Genomic DNA, 26168 nt, shown 5'->3' on the forward strand with positions numbered 1-26168 from the left:
GATCTGAGCTCCTCTTTATTAATCATGCACTTAACACAGAAGTCTCTGTTGCTTTCATCCTTCTTCTGCTTCCTCGTGTCCTCACTTTTATCATTACAGCAACTATGGCGCCCTTTGTCATCGCAGAACAACACATTGCCCTTAATACAGCGGGTCCTTTTGACAGTCAACACAAATGTGAGATTTCACATACAGCAACATGTGCACTGAATGTGCAGAGAACCTGGTTTTACATATACTTAACCTTTTCAGCATACACATACTGTCTATATTACACAGGGCAAAACCATGCACGGTGATAAGATTACCATTGTAGTATGTGCCTTAGCCTTTACTGCCCCCTTGTGCCATTAAAATGAATAGTTTAAAAGCAACAACACCTCAAATAATATTTAATCATAAACTGCATACATCTGCAAAAGACAAACTAAGACTATAGGTGCCCTGTTCAGCCTGGACTGGACAAATACAGGAAGTTTAGTGTGGTCAGTAAAAAGTACCACAGATGAAATGTGTTGATTTTTATTCAAAAGTTACTGTCTCCAGACAAGTACAAATCAGAAAACAGAGTGACTGAAAGAGGATGGGATAATAGACAACTGAGTGTAGGCAAGAGTGCAGGAAAAAACAAAACAAAACAAAAAACAAAAAACAAAACACAGAAATGGCCAAAAGGAAGGAAAGAAATTAAATTTTGTATATATACACATGATCTAATAAGAATTTATACCAATGTAGTGGTAGGTAACAAACAATAAACAGTACTTTTTCTTTAAAAGAATTTTCTTTTTTACTTACATAAAATAATTAGGCAAAACACATATAGGCTGTTCATCTACTTTATCACATTACATCAGACCACCTCATGTTTCATGATCTAAGAAGCCAATTCTCCACCTTAAAACATGACTGATCCTCTGACATGGAAGATTACTGTGAGAGAAGGTGACCTTCACAAGCATGTTTAAGGCTTAAGCATGGAATGACTACAAAATAAAAACCTCAGTAGACAAAACATTTCATTAAAACCTGTGACAAATATATGTCAAAATCTAATCTTTGTCTAGCTGCCACAGCGCTGCTGAATAACTTTCATATTGTCTGAATGACTACCTTTCACGTTTACCATTTTTAATTTTTATGTATTTTGTGACAGGACTTTAAATTTTCAGAAAACCTTAAAGCTGAATTTCACAAGTCTTTTCATCAGATTTATCCAAACGAATTTACATGTAGGAAAAAAGGTAAAAACCCGAAGACAAAATGGAGAAAAAAAAAAAGAAAAAAGAAAAGAAAAACATAAAAATACAAATTTAAAAATCTTCCTTGCTGCATGGCTTCACATGCTTTCATTTTTTTTTATTTTACTTACACATATCTCAAACTTTGTGACTGAAGGTTGAAAAGTTGAAAATAACAAAACCAAAAGCACATATATAAAATCAGCACCGATTAATATATAACTTTCATTTAAACTAGAGATACCCATTCCAACTGCTGGATTTTAAGAGGGAAAAAACAAAAAAACAAAAAGATTTTCTTTGTCAGAGCTGCTTTTCTCCAGAGTCCACATAGTGGCACTGCTAGGATAAAACTCTGCACGTTGATAGGGGCATATTTCTCTGCTAGATGGTTGGTCAGGAGTGGTCCAAATCTTGGGGTAAGCTCTAGGAGTTAATGCGTAACAGTGTGAAGCATTCAATGGACTTTGGGAATTTTCACAGCATAAAGGGGTCCTGACTGATTCTCACCATCTTAACCATCAGTGGTTACCATGACCTCATATTAGGCCCAACAGCAGGGGAAGAAAATCTTCAGAGATAGAGGGAAAAGAAAAAAAAAGCACAGAAACATAAAGACCTCCATCCACTTGGCTAACACAGTACAAGCAAGCTACTACAGTCCGTTTATAAATTACTACTTCACACCTGGTAACTTACTACAACTGTAAAAAGGGTTAGACAAACAAAAAATGTTTCTTAAGTTAAACACACCAATTCATCCCTGTAAAAAAACAAAAGGAAAGAAAAAAGCTATTATGGATTTTTCTTCTGACATGTCTCATTTCTAATAGGTTTGGAAGTGGCCTATTTCTCAACAGGAAGAGCTTACCCAAGATTATAAAAGTAAATATTTGAAACAAAGTCCTCTCTGAGCAAGCAACACTGAGTGTGGGTTGTCATTGGTCCACGTGGAGTACAAGCCAGAACTTTTTTTTTTTTTGTTTAATTTTTGCTTTTCTTACAGAAAACACTTCTGTTTTCGCATCTAAAATTCTCTTTAAATACAAAGCGCCTCTTCTGTTTCCCAGCGTCAAAATCATCTGGATATTAGCTTAAAACATGGACACCCCAAGGACCTAAGGAAAACAAGAAAACAATCATACTTCAGTAACCAAATGTAGAGACAAAAATTCACAGTTCATATTAAAGACATTGGTGCAAATATGACATCCAGACAGTGAAAACCATAAAATTATTTTTCTTCCACATCTATAGTAGGGAAATTTACATGAAGGATTCAAGTCTAATACAGAAGTATTTGATCATTTATTATATGTTCAGCTGTGGTTTAGTGTACTGCATGTAAAATTTGGTCTAAAAACCTGACTAGACAAAATGCCGAAGTGACAACGTAACAATACAATGACTCAAACCAGCTCACATCTAAAATGTACTGGCTGGCTGTTTTCAACTGTTGCCATTTCATAAAACAATCTATTCTACAGCCACATAACGTCCCGACATCGTGGAAAAGTAATTCAGAGCAGAAAAATGGATGTGAAGCAGACCTGCCCTGAGCTCTAGTGTAGTGGGTTGTGTCAAAGGTTTGCTGCAAGTCGTTTCGTTATTTAAGAGAGCGTAATGGAACAGGACATTAGGAGTTTGGGCAACACAAAACTGTTTTCAGCTTTTATACTTCTTGTGACAACAAAATTATTTCAGGCTGACGCAGAACACCCGCATAGTGCTCTATACTGAGCCATGCAACGAACAACTGTGCATGTTAGAACAAGAATTTAAAACTGGCAAGTTCACTCTGAAATAAATACAATGTGGTGTGTTAATGCAGGCTGAAATGGTGGCTTCACAACTAATAAGAAATGCTGCGTTTGGCTGCAGAACATGCAGCCTGGGCAGCTGAACCCATGTAAATGTTTTGTACAGCTTTCATCGAGTAGCCCGTCAATTTCTGAATGTACAAATTTCAGTACAATGTTTGCTCTGAGAAAATAAACTGTCTGCTCTCAGTAGGCCTGACAAGCTTCTCCATCCGACCATTATGCAAATACACCAGGAGTCTACATGAAGATGCTGGTATATGTATCACAGTTTAACAACATTTGAATAGTACTGAATACTTGGAATATGCCATCAGCCTGCAGGTAGTGTAAAAGCATAAAGATTCAAATTTAAGTGCAAAGAGTGTAGATGCTCCTTACCGATTCATCCATGATAGAGGCAGGGTCAAAGTAGTCTGGCTTGAGCTCAGATCTCTCTCGACGGTTCTTAGAGGGTGGCTACAGGAGAAAGACACCATGATTAGAGCACATATTCTAACAAGCAAAATTTAAAGAAGAAAAAACTAACAAATCATCCTGCTCCAGCAGCCGCTTTGGTGAACAAATTAACAATTTTTTGCTCATACTAAAATTTAAACCAATAGGTTTAAACCATCGTAGAAAACAGCTCTGTAATATTCTGGATATGTTGTACTGAACTCAAGTAGCTCAATTTGGGAAGAAAATGTAAGACACATGAAACAAATAAGAGTAAATTTAGAGATACTGGGATAGTTTCTTAGTTTTCTGGGTGATTCAATATGACACGTGGAGCCTTTCTCGGTGCAGCACAAGCAGAGACATCCAAAATAACATTTATCTAGGAAAAAATGTTTTTCTGGCTTCACACTCATCATTCATGGTTCTGTGGTGTTGGCGTAAATGGTCAAATGAATTAGTCATGTTGCCTCATGTTGTACCAACAATTGCAAGCCCCTGTCCACATAGTACACGTATCATCTTTTTAAAAACCAAGAAACAGATATTTCCTTCTCCCAGCCAACATTTTTTTTAATTTTTTATTTTTTTGCTCTTTTTGAAGTAACATAAAAAAAATCTACAAAAGATGTTTATTATTAACTGTTGCATGCTAACTAAATCAGCCTTTTCTTGGAACTCCCTAGGGCAGATCATGCATGCAAAACCAGTAACCAAATTTTAAATTAAATCAGGATCAATTATAGTTTTATCCATGGAAATGCTGACTTAGTTTGCTGAACTGTAATTAAAATCTAATTTTCAAACTTAAAAGGAATGAAAAAAGGAGGAAAGTAGTATGTTGTTAGGGATGCAGCAGACCGATGATGCTTGACACTGGCATTTAAAGCAGTATTTTTTTGTAGCACCACAACCAAGGACCCAAGATGATGTCATTGACTGAGAAAAAAACACTGTGGGGGGGGGTTGGAGGTTTCTTAACGTATCAGTTTTATCACTTTGAGTTTGCATTGAAACCATTGAATACAACAGATTAAAATCTAGTCCATTCCATTTTATCCAGTCTTCCAAATGTAAGCTATTTGATGTTTTAATGTAGTCACTCAGAGACGCATGCAGCTGAGAGAGACCCAAGCAGCACACTGAAGGTGAAAAAGACACCAGCAGGAGTTGAAAGAGACGGTTTTTACAGGGTTTGTTATCTGGGAACATTAATAAATGGGTAAAGGTTCCAATTGGGGGGGAGTCTTGCTCCAAAAACCCACCAAGACAAAACATAACTAAAAAACAACAACTGGCATTCACTGTATGCATGATTCAGTCCATTTTAAAATCAAACATGATCTAAAGACTAACCAATTAAACAAACATCACAGGTACCTAATTCATTTAAATATGTCTCACCAAGTCAATGTCCATTGTGTCAAAGTCCATGCCTTCATTGAGGTCATCCATACGACCCTCCGAAGACATCATTACATCTTCCACAATCGGCTCTTCGTCTTCCTCCATGAGCCCAGTTCCGCGGCGACTGCAGGAGCAAACATTACAATTTCAGAATCACACCTTTAGTGACATTTTTCACAGATACTCCAGTGTGCAGGCGTGTGTCTTACATAGCATGCTGCAGATTGGTCCTGAGCTTGGCATAGTTCATGGCTCTTTCCTGCTGCTGGCGTGCCTCTTCTTGCTGTCTCTGAGCCAGCATCCACGTCACCTGGGAACTAGATGCACAGAAGTACATTAACGTGTTTGGCGATTTAACTGAACCACCAAAATACCTTCCTACAGAGATGGCCTACTGGCCTAATGCCTATGAAAAGTCAGGTTGGATAAATAAACTAGCCAGTCACTTCCCCAATAGGGTCAACACTTGGCAGACTGTTAAGTACAAGCATTTTGCTACCATTTGCCCTCAAAATGAATAGCGCACAAATGGGAAATTAAGGTGAACCCTGTCCTAATGTATTCTGGCTCATACTGCAGTATAAGTGATACCGAACTAAATGATGTACCTGGATGTGAGCCTAGATATATTTATTAAATCTTGTCTTATGGAGCATTCAATTGCAAGGAAATAACAGATAATTAATTAAAAGAAATTGGCCATAAAAGAGATTCAGAAATGCTGAGCCAACACAGCAAACAAGGTGGAGAAAAGTTAATGTTAGACTGTAAAATTAAGGAGTGTAAGAATGTGCCTTGGCACAACATCAGTAAGTCTGATGGTGTGCACTAGGAATCTGAAGATAGATTGGAATATCTATATTAATTATTATTGTTCTGTTTTTATACACATTAATTAAATGCAAGAAGGACCACTTATGACAACACAAGTTAACACAGAATTGTTAAATGTCCCAACATTCACATCACGTTTGCCTGAGGATGTGTGAACTTTGTCTTTTGAGGCCTGGCTGATTAAAATATTCCTTATTTGATTTTGCATTTAAAACTGATATGTTTTACAGCTTTAAAACACTATGTATGTTATGCCTAAAGGTCAATTTAAAATCTGCAGAAGGCATTCATGTGGTAACATGTATTTGACCAAAATGGGAAGTAAACCTCTTGATTACAATATTGTGGCATGCATACTTGTAATCCATGGGTGTCTGGTGGTGCTGAGGCGTCTGTTGATGGTGCTGCGGGTGTTGGTGGGGCTGCTGCTGGTCGTGAGGAAGGGGGTAAACACCCATGTAGCTGTCATCACGACCTCTCTTAGGGTCTCGCATGGCAGTTGAGGTGAGGTGAGGGGACGGCATCATGACCGGTGTCTGCATGCTCTGCTGCCACACCTCGCTACTGCTACTGCTCTCCTCTGGAAGAGAAGGGGTAAAGTGAGACAAACTTACAACAAAACTCACATGGTTTTCTAAATCTATATTACACTTGTTCTAATGATAACCATGTTAGGTTTAGCCGTTAGCTAGCAAATTAGTATCAACTAAATTTGATCATTTGTCGAACAGTTAGGACTAGTAAATAAAACTCTATAGTTGATCTATTGTGATCTATGGTCACAATAATTCAGCCCCTAGCCCGAGTGGTTCTTGATTCTAGACCAACAAAGAGTTGGTGTTTTCCTGTATTAGAACAAAACTTGAAGAACTGGTTCAAAATTAAGCACTAGCTCCAAACCAGCCCTGCAACTGGCTTGATGATAAAGGGGTATAGGATAACAATAAAAGTGTGTGTGTGGTTCATAACCCTACCACAGTCCCACTGATGACATTGGATATCCAAACGTTTAATATTCTAGAGACACGACTGGCCATAAAAAGACACCCATACACACACAGACACAGATTCAAGTGACACTGTGATTACTAAGAAGCAGTTTGACTCTTTTGACTCTCTTCTACCATCTGCTGTTTAATCTGCTCACCCATCAACTTGGATGTCAGAGCCAGGCTGGTAGGAAAGCATCTGGGTTAATCTGGGCTTCAACTCAGCTTTTGTAACATCATTGCTGGGCAGGCTTATAATATATAATATAATATAATGTGGTTAGCATGAAGACATATTCTCTAAGATGTTTGTGCTTTTTGGGTGCTTGAGCTGACTGATATTTTTATTTAGCAACTTAAAATGGGTGATGAAGGTGTGGAGCTGTCTGCATTATAAAAAACACTTTATTTGTCTGTTCTACCTTCGGGCAGCTTCCTCTTGACGGCCGAAGTTCCAGCTGTAGCAGCAGGAGGCTTGGTCTTCTTGGAGCGAATGGAAGAGCCTCTGCTGGAGTAGCCACTCATCACTGACATAGTATCGTCATCACCACCAGCCTGCAAAGAGTTCCTGTAGGAGATGAGGGGGAGCCAGCAGTCCTCTCGCTGCAGTGCCATCTGGAATGTCATGAAGCGCTCCAGGTACATATGACTGAGGAGAAGAGGGAGGTTACAAAGAAAAGATGAGCCAACTCATGCATCCATTCAAAATAAAGAAAACAAACTTTAAACACAGAACCAGGTGCACATTCCAGCTGGAGGGTAAAAAAAGGCCACAAATCAACCACTCATACATCAGAAACACCAGTTGCACCAGTTGTCACAAGCACCTGTTGCACTGAGAAACTGAAGCCTCTCGGCAATCGGCGCAGCAGAAATAACTTACACAGTCCTCTTGTCTTGTCTCATAAGCTTGGAGGAGAATTCACTGAGGATGTCCAAGAAAGCCAGGTTGAGGGGAGGGCCTCCCTCTCCCTGGGGACTAGGCTCCTTAAATGCAAACTCGATACCATCTCTGAAAGTTGAACACAGACAGAAAGGAGAATAACAGAATGTAAGTAGACAAAATTGGTTTACTTGACATTTATGTACACTTGTAATACAACACAGGTGATACACTATTAGGCCACTGACATAGTTGACTTTAAGTTCAAGGTGAAATTCCATAAACACACACCGGCCATTTACTATTACCCAAGATGTCCATATTTTACACATAGCAAACAAGCATACACTGGCTTCCTTACTTTGCCACTGCACCAGTGAATGTTTAAAAAAGCTGGTGAAAAATACATTTCAAAAGTGCAAAAAGCACTTACTAGCAAAATTTGTTATCCAAAACTTAAACAGTATGAACAGCTTGTGCAAAAATAAAATAAATAACTAAATTTATATATATATTTATATATATATATATATATATAAAACAGTTCCCCGGGTGTTTGTACAGCCTAACACTGTTTTTATGCGCTCTTCTTGAATACTTTCAGTGCATGGGAATGGCCAAACAGCAACATCCCATCACTTAAGCCTCCACAAAGTCCAGAGGAAAAAATGACGCAGCAAAACAAAACACAGTATTTGAGGAACAATTTGTCTGACATGACAGTTCCAAGATACAAGGCCAAAAAATGTAACACTGGCAGAAGGAAGCCTTACTTGTGGAGCATAGCGATGGCATCTCTGGTTTTGACTTGGTCGAGACCAAAAGTTAGAGAAAAACGGCGAGCCAACTCTTTGATTCCACAAAACGCAGAGGAAGAACGGTCAAACCCGTGGCCCAGTTCAGACAGCATTTCATTGAACAGCTAGCAGTAAGAGAAACATGAAACACTGGATTAACAACTTCTCTTCATCCTAAAAATGACAAATGAACAAAACACCACAATTACTGGATCAAGTAATGGTAAAAAGTGTGCACACTGACCTGTTGCAGACTGAGGATAAGTGTCTTGGCACACTGAATCTTGTCGATTTGCCGAGTCTTACTCATAGTCTCCTTGATGATGTCACCATAATCATTGTAGTACTGCAAGTAAATAAAAAAACATCATTGGGACATGAAAACCAAGCATGAATTCATGTAATTGCAGATGTGTCCATTAAAAAGCACAAGTTGCTCATGTACCAGCATCCTACTTAAGATGCACAGCTGAACCGCTGAAATGAAAATTTTTAATGATTAAAAGTTTAACTTACTCTCATGTACTGTTTGAAGATATCTGCTCCAGTCTTCATTTCTACCACACAGTAGATAATCAATTTACAGTAGGCAGCAAGAAGGTTTCTTCTTTTGTGCAGAGCTTCAATCTTTACTGCCTCATCATCTTGCTGTCCATCTGAAAAGAGGGCAAAAAAGATTGTTTAACTACTTACACTCTGGCAAATCTGAAAGACTGTCTTTTTACTTGCTCTCCTTGACTACTGGAGCAGAGTAGAAAGTAAATGAGCTTCTAGAACTGCACATTTGGATTTGTACCCGTGCTATTTGTGTCATCGTCCTGGTCTATGAAGACATGGTTCAGGATGAAGGAGAGCAGTTCCGACTGCAGTGAGTCCTCCGGGGAATAGACCAGGGGCTCCAGGTGTTCCCTGCCTCCAGACACCATCTGGTGGCTGAAGATAAGCAGGAGATCACACAAGATGGTGAATGCCTGTGGGAGGAATGAAAGAAGGACGATAAGTTAAAAGTCACTTTGCACAAGCACAATACAAAAACATTCAAGCCTCTTTTACAGCGCCAATTCGCCACCTCGCTGTGCTGCATAAAAAGGTACCAAGCTGGCATAAGGGGTCCGAAAGCACTGTGATGTAAGCCAACTTAAGAGGAAGTATCAGAGGCCAAGCAAGTTTGCCCCACTGCCTGTGTGAAAGAGCAGCTTTGGATGTCAGAGGAGAAGGGGTGTAAAATTCTGGCGACATTTTATTGCGAAATCAGCTAATGTTGTTTCACAGGAGGATATACAGCGTTTATGACATGATTTGAAGTCGGTTGAAGATGTTGAGGTTCTCCTTAGGAGGACTAGTGTTAGGGTAGAAGATGTTCATGATAGATTTAGGTGGAAAAGGATGATTCGCTGTGGCGACCCCTGATGGGAAAAGCCGAAAGAAGAAGAAGATGACATGATTTGAAGTACAGCTGTCATATATTGTATGCAGCGTGTTAATGATTACTGTTACATTTGGCTTTATTTAAGCAACGTGTTTGAGCGATCAGACGTCCTGCTGCAGAACTGGGGAGACTCAAAGCACTCCTACAATGTGCAACTAGGTGCATAAAGGCTGCAGAAAAAAGTGGTCAGTTATTAGTGACATAAACCAACCAGTTGTGTATTAATATGATTAACCAGACCTCTGTCTAACTCCAATAGAATGTTATCCAGTAACTCCTTCCTGCTACACAGCTGCACATAGCAGTGGTCTGAGTAGTGTTTCTCATCCAGCTTCTCATCACCCACACCTTGCAGCAAGAAACTGATTCTGTGACCATAATCATTTATTATCATGTTGTACTTTATGCACATCAAGTGTGTTTGAGAGCAAATAATTTCTAAAATGTTTAAAACTAGCAAAAGCACTTGATGGCCCATGCACTGGTAATGTTTTAGAAGGTCATGTGCGTGTTATACAAAGGCGCCTTGAAGAGGAGGGCACCTTCTCACCAATACAATGGTGTTTCTGCATAAAAGAGGCTTCAGGCAGATGAGGTTATAATCTAGGTAAATACACAAAAACCCCTTACGAATTTGTGAAAATCTGACTTCTGACATCAGTTGTGAGGTGCTGGTGACATTGGCAGCAAGCTGTTTTAAAGAAATCTTCATCACATATAACCAGAAAACAAGGAGTATGCAGAGAAGTCATTTTTTAATGTAACACCGCACTTCTTTCTGGCCCAATGGACGGTTGTTTTAACTCGACTGATACAGGTTTTTCAGTGCCAGTCTTTAGAGAGCAGTGACGCCAGTGACCAATTTATATAATAAATATTTTGCTGTTACTTTAAATATTTAAAAAATTGAGTTAAATTATTATTTTAAAAATATTATTTGTAGACAACAAGAATATCTGATTAAACTACTGTGCTGTCTTTTAAAATAATAAATACACCTGAAAGTTTATTAGGTACATTGACAACTCAGATATAATAGACTTAAATCTCAGCTCACCTGGGCTCCTACAGGTCTCGTACCTGCAATCTGCTCTGATTTGGAGCTGAGCTCTGCCCTCAGTCAGAGAGACAGACACAAAAAAAGAGATGCTGCAACACCATAACTGTGTTTTCAGATCTGCTAATCTCACTCACTACTCTTTTCATGTGCGAAAATGATGAGTCCCATGCATCTCATGTCATCTATGCACCCGTATAATTTTTTGCATTCATACGCTGTCATCTTCAGTCATAAACGAGCGCAATGCTCCCAGTGCCTGCAGGCATTTTTTATTAAATTGGCTGGCGTGAGCACAGACATCGCCTAATGCTGATTAATTAACAAGGCCAAAGACCGTGATTAATCGGCAGAGAGACCAATTGGTCGATACATTATTTTACCTGATGTCTATTTCCTTTGCCTTGCTTTGGGTTCAAGCTGGTTTTAAAACTATTGCTCACCTGTTCTTTCACAGCTGTGTTGACATTGGTGAGGTAGCGCTGACACATCATACAAAATGCCCGCATCTGCTTCCTCAGGGTCACCAGGTCATCCTGATTGAAAACAGATATGGAATGGGTTAGGGGTTTTTATATATATATAAAATATAGATACCATTTATACTCATATTCAGACTCATAAACATATGCATTTACTCTTCCAAACTGTGCAAGGTAGGGATAGCAAAATTGGCATTAGAAGACCTCACCTTCCTGGAGCTGCCCTCAGATAACTTGGCCAGGTGCCACAGAATAACATAGTGGGTACACTGCAAGGAGTGGATGACTATCTGCTCACCAAGAAATAAAATTCATTTAGATTCATGTAATGTAAAATGACAAACTGACAATTTGGCACATGTGTATATTATTAACCTGCTCAGGCATGTCTCCATTCTCTATGCCTGTGTTGAGCAGCTTGAAGTTGCTGGTAAAGAGGTCCCACCCTGACAGGTCATGTGCGCTGCAAAAGATTTAACAAATCCTTAGTCAGATCAGTCACATGTACACAGGGAAGACAGAAGACATGAAAGGGGGATTAGAAGTGTATAAGGAATATGGGTAATCCAGAAATTGCATACTTGTGAAATGCTGTGATTCTCTTTAGAGTTGACAAAACCTGATAAGCATCATCTTCATCTGCATCTTCACCCTGAAAAGATAAAATTGTGCAACTGTTTTATGTTTTATGAATCAAGAGGTCTATACAACTGATGAGGATTTACAGCAATTTAAGGCTCCATGCATTATCATTACTATTGCTTTATTCCTGCTAGAAAGACTGCCTACTGCTTAAGTGATAAATAAATGTATTTTTCCAATAACAATCATATAGTGACGCAATGACGCATGTCACATTGCCTAGTGGACACAACAGCAACACAAGCCAGAGCAAGAGCAGTGTGTGAGTCTACTATAACAATTTTAGAGGCTGCTGAAAGGTGAATGAGGGAGAGATCCTCACAGAGCAATGGCACTGCACTCCAAGTCCACTGAAAACAAAACTAACTAAAGTGCCTCTTAAAAATCTAAACTGCCCTCTGTCCAATAACGACTTATTTTATACAGATAGTTTACATGGTGTATCAGCTGTTTCTCTCCACTTTCTGTTACCCTTTCCTTCTGAATCTTTACTCTGCACACACATGAACAGGGAGGCGGGGGGAAAAAGCCAGAAAGCAGCATATTCTGTCAAGATGCAGTTAAAATGATTGATCAAAATAAGTCAGAGATGGAGAGGAAATCTGATTACATGTATACATGGAATTCCAGTAACCAGGTTTCTTAAGTGCATGTAAACTCAGTTCCCTAACAACTCAAGAAAGCTCGAGTAGTTAGGGAACTACTTGAATAGTTTCTCTAACTATTGTGATATTATTAAAATGCAGTTATTGTTCAGCCCTAATGTAGAGTGTTAATGTATAAAGAATTGTTTCCAACACCAGAAGAACCTATTTTGTCCTTTATCAACATGCTTCCTGTCAATCCTACCTCTTGTAAAAAATCTTCCAGTAGCCTGTTGAACTTGTCCACCAACTCATCTAGTAGCTGGGATCGTGCAATGTCCACCCTGTTAAAGATTGTGAACTCCTCATTGCAGAGGGCATGATAAGTCTTGGAGCAGGTTTCCAAAACTTCAGTGTCTGTGTGCTTCTCTACAATTTCCCTGATTTGACGCAGCAGGGATTCCAGGTGCTGGATTAGACAGAAGAATTGAAACCGTTTTAATAACAGTTAATGAGGAATATAAACACTTTACTATTATGCTAAATAAACTAATCTACAGTATATGTCCAAATATAACTCTCTGTGTTTCATAACAATCATACCTTCTCCAGACGCCCTGTGGTATAAATTTCCAGGTCAAAGAACTGAGGCAGCTGCAGCAAGTTAGTCACCTTCTCTGCATCGACAGCATACTGTAGAGCAAACATTCAACATAATGTTTATGTGATTAACAATGACACCTAAAGGCAACAGCTCTGTAGAAGAGTATTTGTCAAAACTACTGTAACAAACCTTGGCTAGTAGAGGGGGCAAGGCCACAGCAAACAGCTCTGTCATTCTGGTTCTGTCATCCAGTTGAGTCTTCTTCTCTTTTGCTGTCATCACCTGATTTGGTGCACAAAGATGCTTGTTCTTACAGCATTCACAAATGCATTTGTCTTCTTGTAAAGTGTACTCTTTAACCTGACATGTGCTGGTGCATCTTAATTTCACACATCCTGTCTGTTTGTGTGTGTTTTTTTAAAAGACGTTTCCTATAAACCTTTACTAAGTGCAACTAAGAACAGGTCTTTTGGGCCCAGTGGTGCTGAACTCACACATTAAAACACATAAGTACACATTAAAAAAGGACCAAAGCTTAATCTAACTGTTGTACTCGATAAGAAATAAATTGTCTGTTCACACAATAAGATCTACATCACAATAGCTATTAGCGGTTGTTAGGGGTATCTATCTGAGTTAATTAGAATGTAACCCCACACTTCACACTACACATTTTCAAAACATTGCAGCTCATTCACCATGCAATATATTCATAAACCCAAATCCTACACTCTCCACAGATATAAGCAACCGTACTCAGAACACAATCTATTTAACTGAAGTGCAGTTGCTGATAGAAGAGTATGTTTTAACAGCTTTTAAGTTTGGCTTACTTTTACTCAGTTCTGAAATTAAGTAAGAGGTCAATGTTCAATGGTATTACAAAAATCTAAGAAAATCTTCGAAAAAAACGAATTAACCTTTAACTCATGGAAAAAGATGGGCTATGATACAATGTCTTAGCAACTCTTACCCTTTTCCCTGTGCCTCTTCCAACAGGAGGGTGGCATTCAGCAGCCTGTCGTACTGTGCACAGCATGATTTCAATCAAAGCTGTCTCTTGTCTGTCTGTAAGAGCTATACAAACAACCAAACAAAACAATCAGGGTGCATTTATATCATATTTGTTACCTAAAGTGCACAACAGCATCATATACTGCCATACCTTCCTCTCCTGGTAGTGGTTCATCTAGCAATAAGCTGATCATACACTCCCAGTCCTTCAGTAGCTCTGCACCACATTCCCAGAGGGAGTCCACTAGGTAGGCTGCATGTTCATGGAGCTAAAGAGGGAGATGTTCAGACAAATGAAGGACAGGCTAGTCAGTCTGCTTACATATTGACAATAAAACAGAAATTATGGTGTATGACTGAAAATGGAACAAAAGAAAATATGATAATATACCTCACTCTCCAGGAAGAAGAAGACAGTGGTCTTAATGAGGTTGGCGTTGGGGCTTTGTCTGCCTCTTCTCTTGGGAGCACCTTCCTCCTCTGGTTCCCGCTGGCTGAATAGTCTTTGGTAATAGCAGGGATTAATTAGGCATCAAATAAAAGAAACCACTAAATAATCATCCAACCACCAAAATTAAAACACATAAACTTGACCGACAACTGACTAATTGTAAAATTCAAAACCCAACAAAGACCAGGGATTGAGCAACTTTCTGAAACAAGACTCTCAAGACTTTTTTTACTTTTAAAATCTAAAGCCAATCTATAATTTTTTACAGATTAGAAAACTAAGTAATTAAAACCCTGTGGAATAGGTGGCAAGTATGCATATTAATGGACATTGTTTCATTTTCAATTCTGTATGACCTTGTTGTCTAGCTGTCTTTAGCTGGGTTGCTTAAAATCTGGCAAGTTCTGAAGCAAACACTGACCTTTCCAATTTTGTGCACAAATTACATAACAGAGGTGACTTAAAACAACAAAAACCTTCCTTTCATTTTGCCACCTGGACGTAAACAGGTTAACAGGAGATTGTACAGCCATGGACTGGAGGGCTAGCAGCTGTCAGGGTTATCTTTTCTCTTATATCCTTATAACACATAATCAAAAAGCTTGTTTTGTATATTGATTATGATAAAATAAAAAACAAACTAATTACAATTAAATCCAATTAAAATATAAGATCAAAATGAAATGAAAATTAAGTACTAGTAACTAGAAGTACTGGATGTTCACTTCACCTTTTCTTAACCTGCTACTACATTAACTCCCACTTAACTTCTATACAATTATACTCTGTAAGGTCTTAAACCTTACACTGTAAAGTGCCTTGAGATGACTTCTGTTGTGATTTGGCACTATACAAATAAAACTGAATTGAATTAACTCCAATGAGAAGTATGGTTAATGTCTGACATACTTTTTAAACAGGAATTCTCCAGCTGCAACAGCGACAGGCCTGTGTGCTGAGTAGACCAAATGATAGACACTCTCACAGTCCTCAGGGGTCAACACCTCATCTGTACTACTGCAGAGACAAACACAAGGAATCATTCAACAAAAGTTACAAAGTAGTTGCAAGGAGCACATATATACATACAGCTATTTACAAAGGTTTGCTCTAGATATAAAAACGTCCCACTGATACAAAGCAAACAATCTGGAAGTTGGGACAACATCACCAAACCAGATAGCATTAAGAAAGTATCCACTTACTTCAAGACTAGAGTGAGTAGTTTAATTGCCTGTACTGCAACGTCATACTCTTTGTCAAGAGTCATGGAGACAATACGGTCCTATAAAAAGAGAGATGACAAAGTTAATAAGTTATTTGGATTTAATAAAAAATTTTTTGACTAATGTACGTTAAATCATCAGTTGAATCTGAAATTAATACATTTATTAATACATATACTCTAAGTGTTTGTTGATGTATACAAATATGACACAGTAAAGTTTGAGCTGTTGTGTCCAAGTTCTCCAGCAGGTGGTGCTGACCTTGAATCGACTGGTGAAGAGTTCCAATCTTGCATTGAGCTCTCTGTTGTAGTAGAGACCCTGCAGAGCTGTCAGGCACTTCAGACGTACCTCACCTTGCTGGAAAGAAATTAAAACACAGCTATTATTGGTTATTTGTTATTACAGACTTCTAGTAATCAGCATCAATAAACTAGCAATTAATCATGTTATGTCTATGTTTGATAAGGTGGAAAAGATCCTCAAAAGTGAAATTTATATTTTTTTTCGGTGTTGTAAAAATAACTAATAGAAATCTACATTAGACAACATCAAATTCTAGCATTCACATGTTTATTACTTTAATTTATTAGAGTTGTCAATAAAATACTAGCATAACAGCAGGTTTCAAGCCTGAGTTCAGATTTTTGTGGTTTCACTATGTTTACACTTGAGTCACTGACAGGGCCTTTAACACCCCTGCACACCGACACTGGTTTTTTCACGTTTGATGGCTGATAGACAAACACTTATTTGTTTCAATTGATTTTGACCGCTACGGTTGGGTATACACTGCGTTATATGAGCCTTGACAAAAGATGAATCTTTTCTTTCAGAAAATTGCAAAATTCTGGGAGAAATGTCTGAGTGTCAGAAATTTAGGATTACCATCTCACATTAGGACTGCTACAAGGACCTAGGTCTAGTAAGCATACAAAGAGAATGCCGCATGAAATGATGCCCAGATTAACACAAGACCTCTCTGTTTACAACTGTATTGGTACAGATAAATCAAGCACACCAAATGGTAAGTTGTTGTTGTACCAACGTTTTTCAGATCCTTGTTGGACCGTGTACCTTGCAATAAATGTATAAGTTCACTGACATCTCACAGTCTGTCTTTAAGAAAGTCCTGATAAAGGTCTTAACTATCACACATACAGCAGGTTAAAAAAAAAAGTCGGGAAGACTGGATTTGGTCTATGCATGTCCACACATTGCTGAAAAGAGGTATAATCATAAAAGTGCACTATGGGTGATTTTAAACAAAGTATAAAAGAAAATGGAGCCAAAAAAACTTTTCAATAACCCACCTTATCATGCATCGTCCATCCCACATACTTGAGATAGCTGTCGTTGAGGAAGGCATCACTATAGAGTTTCATCCATACTCCAATTTCTTCTATACAAATGGCCCTGATTTCTGCTATTGAATCGCTGTTAAAAAATGTCACTATTTGTTAAACAGAATACAAAAATAAGAGCTGTGTTCTTCAGCAGCAGCAACAACCAAGACAGTATTAAAATGATTGATATATGTGCATTATATGAACCCATACCGATATCTGTGAACAAACACTCCTTTGAATATCGCATTCATCATGTTTTCGATCTCATCCTGATTTTCTTGGAGCTGAAATAAGAGCAAAACAAACTCATGATCACATTTAATTGGTCAAACATAAAGACTGTCTAGAGTCCTACAGTAAAAGGTGACCTGGAGGCATTGTTAATGTAACAAGACATATTTGACAGCCAACTATGCCACCCTGCTGTAATGTGGCTGCAAAGTGAACTAACAGATGGATGCCCCATGAGACTTGCTGTTATATAACCTAATAAACTGACAATGCTTGCAGAATAACACTCAGCAGTAAGTCACAGTAAATGCAGGTCCAACACCTACTAGATTGCTGCAGTTCTAAAAATGGAAGAGATTTATGAATGTATTTAAGGGCTGAGTGATGTTTTGATTACAATTTTTGTCTATGATCTATGATTACAATTGTAATGCAATAATACATTTCTATTTTTTTTATTTTTTCAAATCATATCATTTGTGCTGACATTTAATTCTGTCTACAATTAGCAACATGCAGTTCACTTCATTCAAGCAAGAGCATTTAGTACAGAAAGGGAAATCCAATACTTGAGTGAGTGAGAAATTCTCCATTGTACAAGTCTTATCACATCTTACACAGGATGTTCACAATCATAAACTTCGCCTACTCCTTTAAAAAAAAATATATTTTTTTTTTACAGTCACTTTGCGATCATGAGCATAAAAACACACTTCTTACTAGGCTTGGGAAATATGCAGTAAAGAGTTAGCAAGCTTAAAGGTTCCTTTCTACCCCCAAGTTGTGAAGACATGAGGTTAATTCAGCTGCTTAAATCCAATATATCGTTCTAAGGCATGGTGCTGGAAAAAAATGGACATTTTAGTGTGCTGTTGCCCAGGTGTCATACTGGTTATTTTAGGACAACCAAAACTTGCTTTGGTGTGAGACCATAAAGTCTTGCACTGCACATGCTCTAAAGGATGAAGTTGCTTCATATGGTAAAACAGATTTGTGGTATTACCTTAAACGCTTTTGACACAATGTGCAGTGCATGCTACTCTGCTCCTTGGCTGAACTTTAAATAGCCAAAATATCTCAACACTACCGAATTCATTGGACCCACGTTTTCACAATCTGTCTCTAAAATGACATGTCAAAATTCAACCAAACTTTGTCTAAACACCCAACTCTGCTTGCTATATTATGATTAACTAAACTGTCTACTAGTGCTAGTAATCTCTGTGAATCTCACAATTTGATTTAAATTCTTGCTGGGATGCTGTAATACAAAATTAATTTTTGATTCAACAAACCAGGCAGCGGGCACTAATTTTACTCTCTATCACAGAGTGCCAACCAAATCACTCATAAGGTGAGTTATCTCAACTGCAATGTGAAACATAACTGGCACTTAGGTTAATCAATCTTGACTAGTCTCACAAAACAGAAAAGTTTGAAAGCACACATTGTTTTAAGAAAGCGTGTTGCAATCTTCTGCCTGCATGAAAAAACACATAAAAATTCAATACCAAAGTACCTGGACAAAGTTTACTGTAGAAGTTTACGTCTACATGTTCCAGAGTATTGTGTTCAGTGAAATTACTTTCTTACATATACAGTCCCTGGAAAAATTGTGTTACCATTTTGAACATCCTGATTTCCTGCATAAATTAGTCATGAAAGGTGATCTGATCAGATTTTCTAACCAAAGTCACAAATATCAACAAACTATTTTTCTAACCTTGTAAAACTCAAAGTTATGATCTTTAATGGCTCAATTGAACAAACTTTAAAAAAAAAAAAAAAAAAAAAAAAGAGGGGGGGGTGGGATGGACAAGTAATGACAACATTAGGCTAAAGGTGTTCGTCGGTCCACTCAGTTTTGAGGACCTGAGACCCAACCCGTAACTCGAATATGGTTAGGTCAAAAATGCAAATTCTGTCTAATAGGGACCTGTAAAGTCTCCTTTTACACCCTGCTTGGGTGTGTTTCTCAATATCTCCAGAAGTGTGACTTGTCAACTGCAGATTGACATCGTTAGTTACAACCATTATGAGAGAAAACAAAGCAAAAGTCAAATAAAGAACATGGTAAAGAGAAATTAGGCGCTTTTTGCAGATTTACTAAAAAAAAAGTTCAATAGGTGTATGAGTACAGTGAAGTAAAACCAACGGACACATCACTGTATCTCTGGTCAGATCTATTTGAGTCGACTGCAATTTGAATCAGGTCTAATTATTTTCAGATGAGGCCTGGCTGTGCTCATTGGATCAGGTCTCCTTTTTTCAAAAATTAATCTGTTTACATCAGATTTGCATTGGCTTTTGCATTGGGTGGCTTGGAGTTAGGTGTTAGCAAACCTGGACTCCAATCAATGATACAAGAATGAGGGTGTAGTTTAGATGTACCTTGACAGTCAGTGTCAGTGCTGAATGTGGCTGAAAAAAGTTAATCTCAAAGAGTTTAGATCTTCATCAGTCCACAATTAAACTGCCTATAAATGGAGACAATTTGTACTGTGGCTACTTTCCATAGAAGTGGGCGCTCTGCCAAGATCACTCCAAATGCAGAATGCTCAGTGAAGTGAAAAAGAACCCCAGAGTAACAGCTAAAGACTTCAAAGATTAACTGGAGCTGGTTAACATCTCTGTCCATGAGTCAACCATACGCAAAACACTGAACAGACATGGTATCCATGGCAGGACACCATGAAGGAAACCACAGCTCTCCAAACAAAACACTGCAGCATGCCTAAAGCTTGCCAAAGATCACTTAGATACTCCACAATGTTACTAGTAAAATGCCTTGTGGACAGATTAAGCAATGCTAGAAATGTTTAGGAATAATAGGCAACACTATGCATTGTGCAAAAAAGAACTGTGTATTAACATGAAAACATCATGCCCACAGTGAACTACAGTGGTTGAGGCATCATGATTTTTGGGCTGTCCATAGGGGCTGTTTGCTCCCTATGGACTGGGCAAGGTTGGTATTGTGAAGGGAAAAATTAATTCCCAAGATCATTAAGGTATCCTACGGGATAATCTCAGGAAGGTTGACCCTAAAAATCAAAGTAAAGCTACTAAAGTGGACAAGTTAGATCCCAGACTTCAGCCCAGTAGAGATGCTCAAGAAAAGTGTTCACACAAACATCCCAAAAATGTAGCTAAGCTAGAGCAGTTTTGTGAGGAAGAATGGCCCAAAATTGTGCATGCTTAATACTCAGTTATAAGAGGAGCTTCCTTGAGGGTACTGCTGCCAAAGATGGTTCAACTAGTTATTAAAACACTGTTGCCATTACTCTTTTCCACTATCACTATTTATTTTTAGTAGATGTGTTCAAGAGGATATGAAAGATCAGGACTGTTTGTGTTTTATCAATTAAGAAGGGTGTTAATATTTGTGACTTTTGTGAAAATCAAATCACATTTCATGGTCACTTTTCACAGAAAACCAGAAAATTGCAGGTCACTTGTTACCATTTACTGTATAAAAATGATCTTTAGGAATATGACAATTGACTCATATTTGTTAATGGTTAAAACCATTTTCTCCAATTCCCATGTGAATGAATTTAGTCTTTCCTTTGACTATGATTTACTTAACAGATAAATAAATGGGGTCTGTTTCTGCAACTATCTGCCAAAGTTAGTCAAAACACCTCTCTACTATGAATACATACCATGTAGCAAATTAAACAATTGCTAAACATGACTTGCACCACATTAGCACCTGCTGACATTCTTCAAGTCATTTAGCATTTCAATCATTCAATTTGTATCTACATTTTAATGCAGAAGCTTTGTGCTTAGCTATGGATTTTCTAAAGCAAAACAGGAAATTGCAAGGTGGCCACACTTACCTCTTTACGTTTCTGGAGAAGCAGCTCTAGCCTGTCATTGGCCCTTTTGGCCACCATTTTATTCCTTTCTGCCTCATACTGGCGCTGGGTGTTGTCCATGTTGATGCTCAGGTTAAGAGCTACATTCACCAGGGCTGTCATCAGCTTCATGGCTGTAAAAAAAGAACAAAACAGATAAGAAGATGAAAAATGCAAATTAAAAAAGTATTTGTAGTTGGGAATAGTTTATCTCAAACCTGACATGCTTTTATTTTGACAAATTAGATCCTGGATGGAGCGACACTACTAAAGAAACTACTGGGAGGTCTAAAGCATCAAAATAAGTAAAAACACTTGTGTGGGTGTGTCATTGGTATTTAATGGCTTTGTTGATGGTTGTATTTACTTTCACTTTTAATAAGATACACTGCCAATATCATTGTCACTGATTACAGTGTTATGTAAAAACATGCAGACATTCCAAACTTTAAAACAAAATGTAGGTAAAACATAATATATTTGAAATCTGCATTAGAACAGGTTAGCACTGTTTTCCAGCTACGCAATAACCCTCAATCAGCCTACAAGAAAAGAACCCTTAATAAGTCTGTTTTGGCAAGTTCAACCCAAACTGTCCAAGGGATACTTTGTGCCCAGATCTTTCTAAATGGTTACTTTTCTGTAGTCTTATATAGCACTGAAATTCAACGTTGACATTCAAAAGTTAATTTTACCTGCCAGTGTTGAGGTGTGTCTGAAGGCTCGGACTTGGGAGTCCGACAGTCCAGTGAGAAGAGAAATGACTGTGTCCATCATGTACTCATCATAGATGATACTGTACTGACACTGGCGCACTAGCACCGAAATAAATTCACAAAAACTTGATTTGAACTTCTTCCACTGGGGCCCTGCTATGGTCAAAGGGTAGTCACCGCTGTCCTACAGAGGGCACAGAGGAAAGAATGTCACTAAATGCAGATGCAAGACGTGCTACTATAATTAGTCTCTCTCTCCTTCAAATTCAGTTTTTGACAGATAAAAGACTTATTTATTAATATTTAGTTAAATGTCATACATTTTAGATATTTACAGTTGAAATATTAATTTTTATAGTTTAAAAATTTACCTCATCAAATTCTTCTGTCATTCGTCGGATGATCTCAGAGTTCTGCATGTTGCGGAACATTTCTCCACTGACCACACCTGATAAACAGCAGGATTGGAGAATTCATTAAGTATGTAAGAAGGCCAACTCTACTACAAAAATACCACGTTTAAATGGTTTGTTCCTCAACATGCATAAAAAAGGCCAATAATGGGATAAGATGACAGACAGACACACATGCATACCTTTACATCCTGAGCACTGAATGAAGAAGTTGATGAGATCTAATAGAGCACCATCTCTGTCATGTTTGTAAGACTCAATCCAGTCATCAACAACAGACTGCAGGAAAATAGAAAGACAAAATCAGAAGTGAATAGAGAACACAGATGATACTTAAAATATAACCAAAAAAAACAAAAACAAAAAAAAAACAACAAGTTTTTGGTGGCAAGCAATAGCTGTTGTCATACCTGCATTGCACTCCTGCCCAACTTCACCACCTCAAACAGCATCATGTTTTCCATGCCATTCTCCTGGTGGTGGCCATTTATCCGGCCTGCTCCCTTCCCTCCTTTGCCTTTCTCCCCTGCTGCCTTCTTGCCCTTCTTTCCTCCCTGAATCAATTAAGTGTGACAATAATCAGAGACATTAAAAGAAGACTAAGCAAAGCACAATACAGTTTTTTTTGACAGCAATGTCTTCTGCTTTCTATACCTTTCCTTTAGTTGAGTTTGTACTCCTTCCATCAGGATCCTCAGAGAATTCTGTGTCTGAAGAGAATCGAGTATCTGTATCCCTGGTAAACAACAAGTAGATGTTAGAATAAAAATTCACATCAACATCAACTTTTTATTAACTAAGAAGTTGAAGGGTGCACTTACTGCGCAAATGAGAACTCTGGTGGTATTTCTGGCGGTGCTATCATTTCTGTAACATCTTCTGGACAACTTCAACTTATGACTGGCTTGATATCCTCAGAAAGTACAAGAGAGGAAAGGTTGCATGTGACCTACAATATGAGGCACAGTAATTTAGTGAGCTCCAAACACTGGCTTGGTGCACATTTCCACACAGCAGAAAAAAAAAACGAAAGCACACATGAAATATGTATATGGTCATAGAAATCACATCCTCTCTAGTGAACAAATGTTTCTTTGATGCTGGTCAGGAAAAAAAAAAAAAACAGTTTCACATGGTAACAGGGGGCGGACACAAATGCTCCTGTCACGCTCAGCAGTCAAGCCATTGGCTCCCTCTCTTTCTATGCTCCTCTTGGTTTACAGACAGCGTCACACAAGGAAGACTGGAGTGTCTTCCTCAATGGCCAAATATGGCACTGCCCTATCCGCCCCATACATATCTCGACCAATCAAAACACTGTATCAACATCAACAAGATACTGCAGGCCACAGACAAACTATTGCATGGTTGTGATGTGTAAGTTAACAGAACATGTGTCAAAGATGAGAGCAGGAATAAGTTATAAAAATTAGGGCTTTTACTCAGTTCACAATTAATGAATTAAGCTTCAAAGCCCATTTAGTAGTCAGGGGAGTTAAAGTCTCTAGTTAAAGATAATTTTCCATAGTTAAAAAAGCAAATAAACTCCACCCATCATATACCCACTCCAAGTACAGTGGGTTCGTCTTTCAGTCAGCAATGACATACAAGCGTGTCACACTATTCATAAAAAGCATGTATGAATAGAGTGTAGACTTTCACGAATCTGCTCCCATAATTTAATCACAGGACCTTCTTTCAATCAGTCATTTGCTAATTGTCGCCAACAAATACGAAATTACGAAATGCAGGTCTCATCAAGTCTGTTTCACTAATGTGCAACAATCGACGTAGAATTACAAAGTCAGACAACGTGGGCCCATTCAACAACAGATTAAGGTAGTTACTACTTTGCAAGTTATAAGTTAACTTGGATATTCAATTGTTTAATTATCTGTTGACGTGCCTATTTCCTCAATATAACGTTACTGCATGACAAGACGACGGAATTGTATGGGTGTAGACTGAAAAAGTGGCGCCAAATCGAGCAGTGTATCTTATAAACTCGGTACTGCGAAGCGAGACTAAACGATTTTAAAGGAAAATAATGTAGTGAAATCTAATCTCGTGGATTCCTGCAAGTCAATTATGCCTCAGAGTGCCGGCTCAGATCCCTCCAGTAATCCCAACATGGATACGCTCTTCGTCGGCTCCTGTCAAAATTGACACCGGTGCGCTACTGGTGCTAGCACCACTAGCTAAGACAGCGAGGATTTTGGCGTCCTAAGCCCCTCATCGGTGTGTTAAATTTTAATAAAGTAAGTACCTACTACTGAGTGCAAACAAACTAATCTGCTAAGAAAGAGGTCGACGGTGCCGTACAATGTGCTACCGTTAGATACCGGGAACATGCCAGCGTTTACCAATGCTACCGTAGTTGGACTATAATAACAAAACAACGCCAACCCTACTGTACTAGCGCAAGCTAACAGTTAGCTACTACACAATGACGCCAGTCCCTAGTGTCTACAAGCACGGTAACTGTATTCCGTCTTAACATGAGTCATAACTAAAGCTCATCTGAGCATAAATGAAAGAACCATTAAACATATGTTGCAACTGATGAACTGAGAATAACTCCCACTAGTTAGCTAAGCTAACTGCTACTGCTAACGTTACCTAAAAAAACATCACGTCCTTGCGTCCTCCATCTTGCCTCGGGAGTTCCAGTACCGTATTGCACAAGCCACAAACACTTTGTTTACAAATTTATGAAGTGTAACTAAGTTACTTGAAACAATAAGCGTTTTTTTTCGGTTTTGAACAAAATATTATGTGCGGGTGTGCCAAAAAATGCAGTTCGTTAGCTTGCTAACAACCGAAGTAGCCGCGAACCGCGAGCTAGCGAAGCGACTTGGCTCAGGCAGACATCCGCGCTCTGGGCTCATCTGGAGCTAGCCTGGCTAGCGAGAGAGCTAGCAAAATACAAATCAACTAACTTCCACATAGCTCTCCGCCATTTTACAGCTAACTTACCTCGTTATAAAATATAGTCCCGATAGATTCGTAACTTTCACTGTTCCTATACAGCCTCCGTCGGAATTCCACAACAATTCGGCGAAAAGAGTTTAAAAAGTCGCGGTCAGAGGCGGTTTCGGACGTTCTCTCACCCCGCTTGCTCCGTAGTTCGGTTTGTTGTTTCGACGACCTGGGAGAAGGAAATCCTGGTGCAGAGCTGCCACCTAGCGGCCACAATGCCCGGCATCGATTCACCGTCGGTGACCTGACATCTAGTGGTCGGTAACGCGCACTACAGTTTGTCATTTAAAGAGCGCTTCTCGGTTTGTAGTCTCCTGCAGAGAGAACCGCCACCAGAAACTACATCGAGCCGAGAAAACGGAATTATTTTTGCTAAATTGCAGAGTTATTTCACGTTCACATCACTAGTTTTGAGCAAGGACAGAACAAATTATGTGGTGATAATTACCAAAAGCTCTGCTGCCTTTCAGTTCAGTAACACTCAAATGAGTTTATTAGCGTCCCTTTTGTGGCACAAGAAATGCAATCCAGCTTTTTATTACTTATTCTCTTTAGAAATATGGTAAAACCTGCTCACCTAACATTGCCTGCAAGCTACTCCTATATATAAAAAATATTTACTATGTTTATTTGTTTGAAAGTGATATCTGCATCTGAAGTCTCTGTAAAACAGCTGTGAAACTGGAATAGCCTATAAGGAAAATTAAGTATTAAGTATT

The 26168-nt window shown here is 38.5% G+C and overlaps 1 protein-coding gene across 2 annotated transcripts; it reads right to left on the reverse strand.

Annotated features, from left to right (window-relative positions):
- Positions 1–506: 506 nt before the first annotated feature.
- stag2b (stromal antigen 2b) lies at positions 507–25623 on the reverse strand. Of its 2 annotated transcripts, none has more exons than XM_026357420.1 (34): positions 25447–25623; positions 23292–23419; positions 23125–23206; positions 22881–23024; positions 22653–22749; positions 22429–22505; positions 22037–22241; positions 21324–21475; positions 17458–17531; positions 17212–17335; positions 16160–16258; positions 15878–15957; positions 15582–15689; positions 14613–14724; positions 14373–14490; positions 14181–14284; positions 13397–13489; positions 13207–13296; positions 12869–13072; positions 11959–12029; positions 11753–11840; positions 11587–11667; positions 11339–11431; positions 9206–9380; positions 8926–9065; positions 8654–8755; positions 8386–8534; positions 7613–7741; positions 7152–7378; positions 6098–6320; positions 5116–5223; positions 4904–5030; positions 3443–3520; positions 507–2359 (listed from the first exon to the last, which is right to left on the reverse strand). In XM_026357420.1, exons 2-34 carry the CDS (start codon positions 23333–23335, stop codon positions 2336–2338), a joined length of 3822 nt encoding a protein of 1273 aa, XP_026213205.1. In that variant the 5' UTR covers positions 23336–23419; positions 25447–25623; the 3' UTR covers positions 507–2335. The 2 variants fall into 2 exon arrangements, with proteins under 2 accessions (XP_026213205.1, XP_026213206.1); XM_026357421.1 differs by having other exon boundaries at positions 2336–2359; positions 25581–25607.
- Between the last annotated feature and the right edge of the window lie 545 nt (positions 25624–26168).

The sequence above is a fragment of the Anabas testudineus genome, chromosome 10 (genome assembly GCF_900324465.2).
Source record: "Anabas testudineus chromosome 10, fAnaTes1.2, whole genome shotgun sequence".
Classification (NCBI taxonomy): Eukaryota; Metazoa; Chordata; class Actinopteri; order Anabantiformes; family Anabantidae; genus Anabas; species Anabas testudineus.

Bases quoted from the DNA above. Each gene is read 5' to 3' on its own strand.
- stag2b (XM_026357420.1), bottom strand. From the start codon at position 23,335: ATGATAGCACCGCCAGAAATACCACCAGAGTTCTCATTTGCGCA. The intron at 14,725-15,581 runs GTATGTCAGACA...CTATTACCAAAG, and splicing joins GGAGAATTCCTGTTTAAAAA to ACTATTCAGCCAGCGGGAAC. The intron at 11,668-11,752 runs GTTAATAATATA...CTTGGTGAGCAG, and splicing joins ATGGAGACATGCCTGAGCAG to ATAGTCATCCACTCCTTGCA.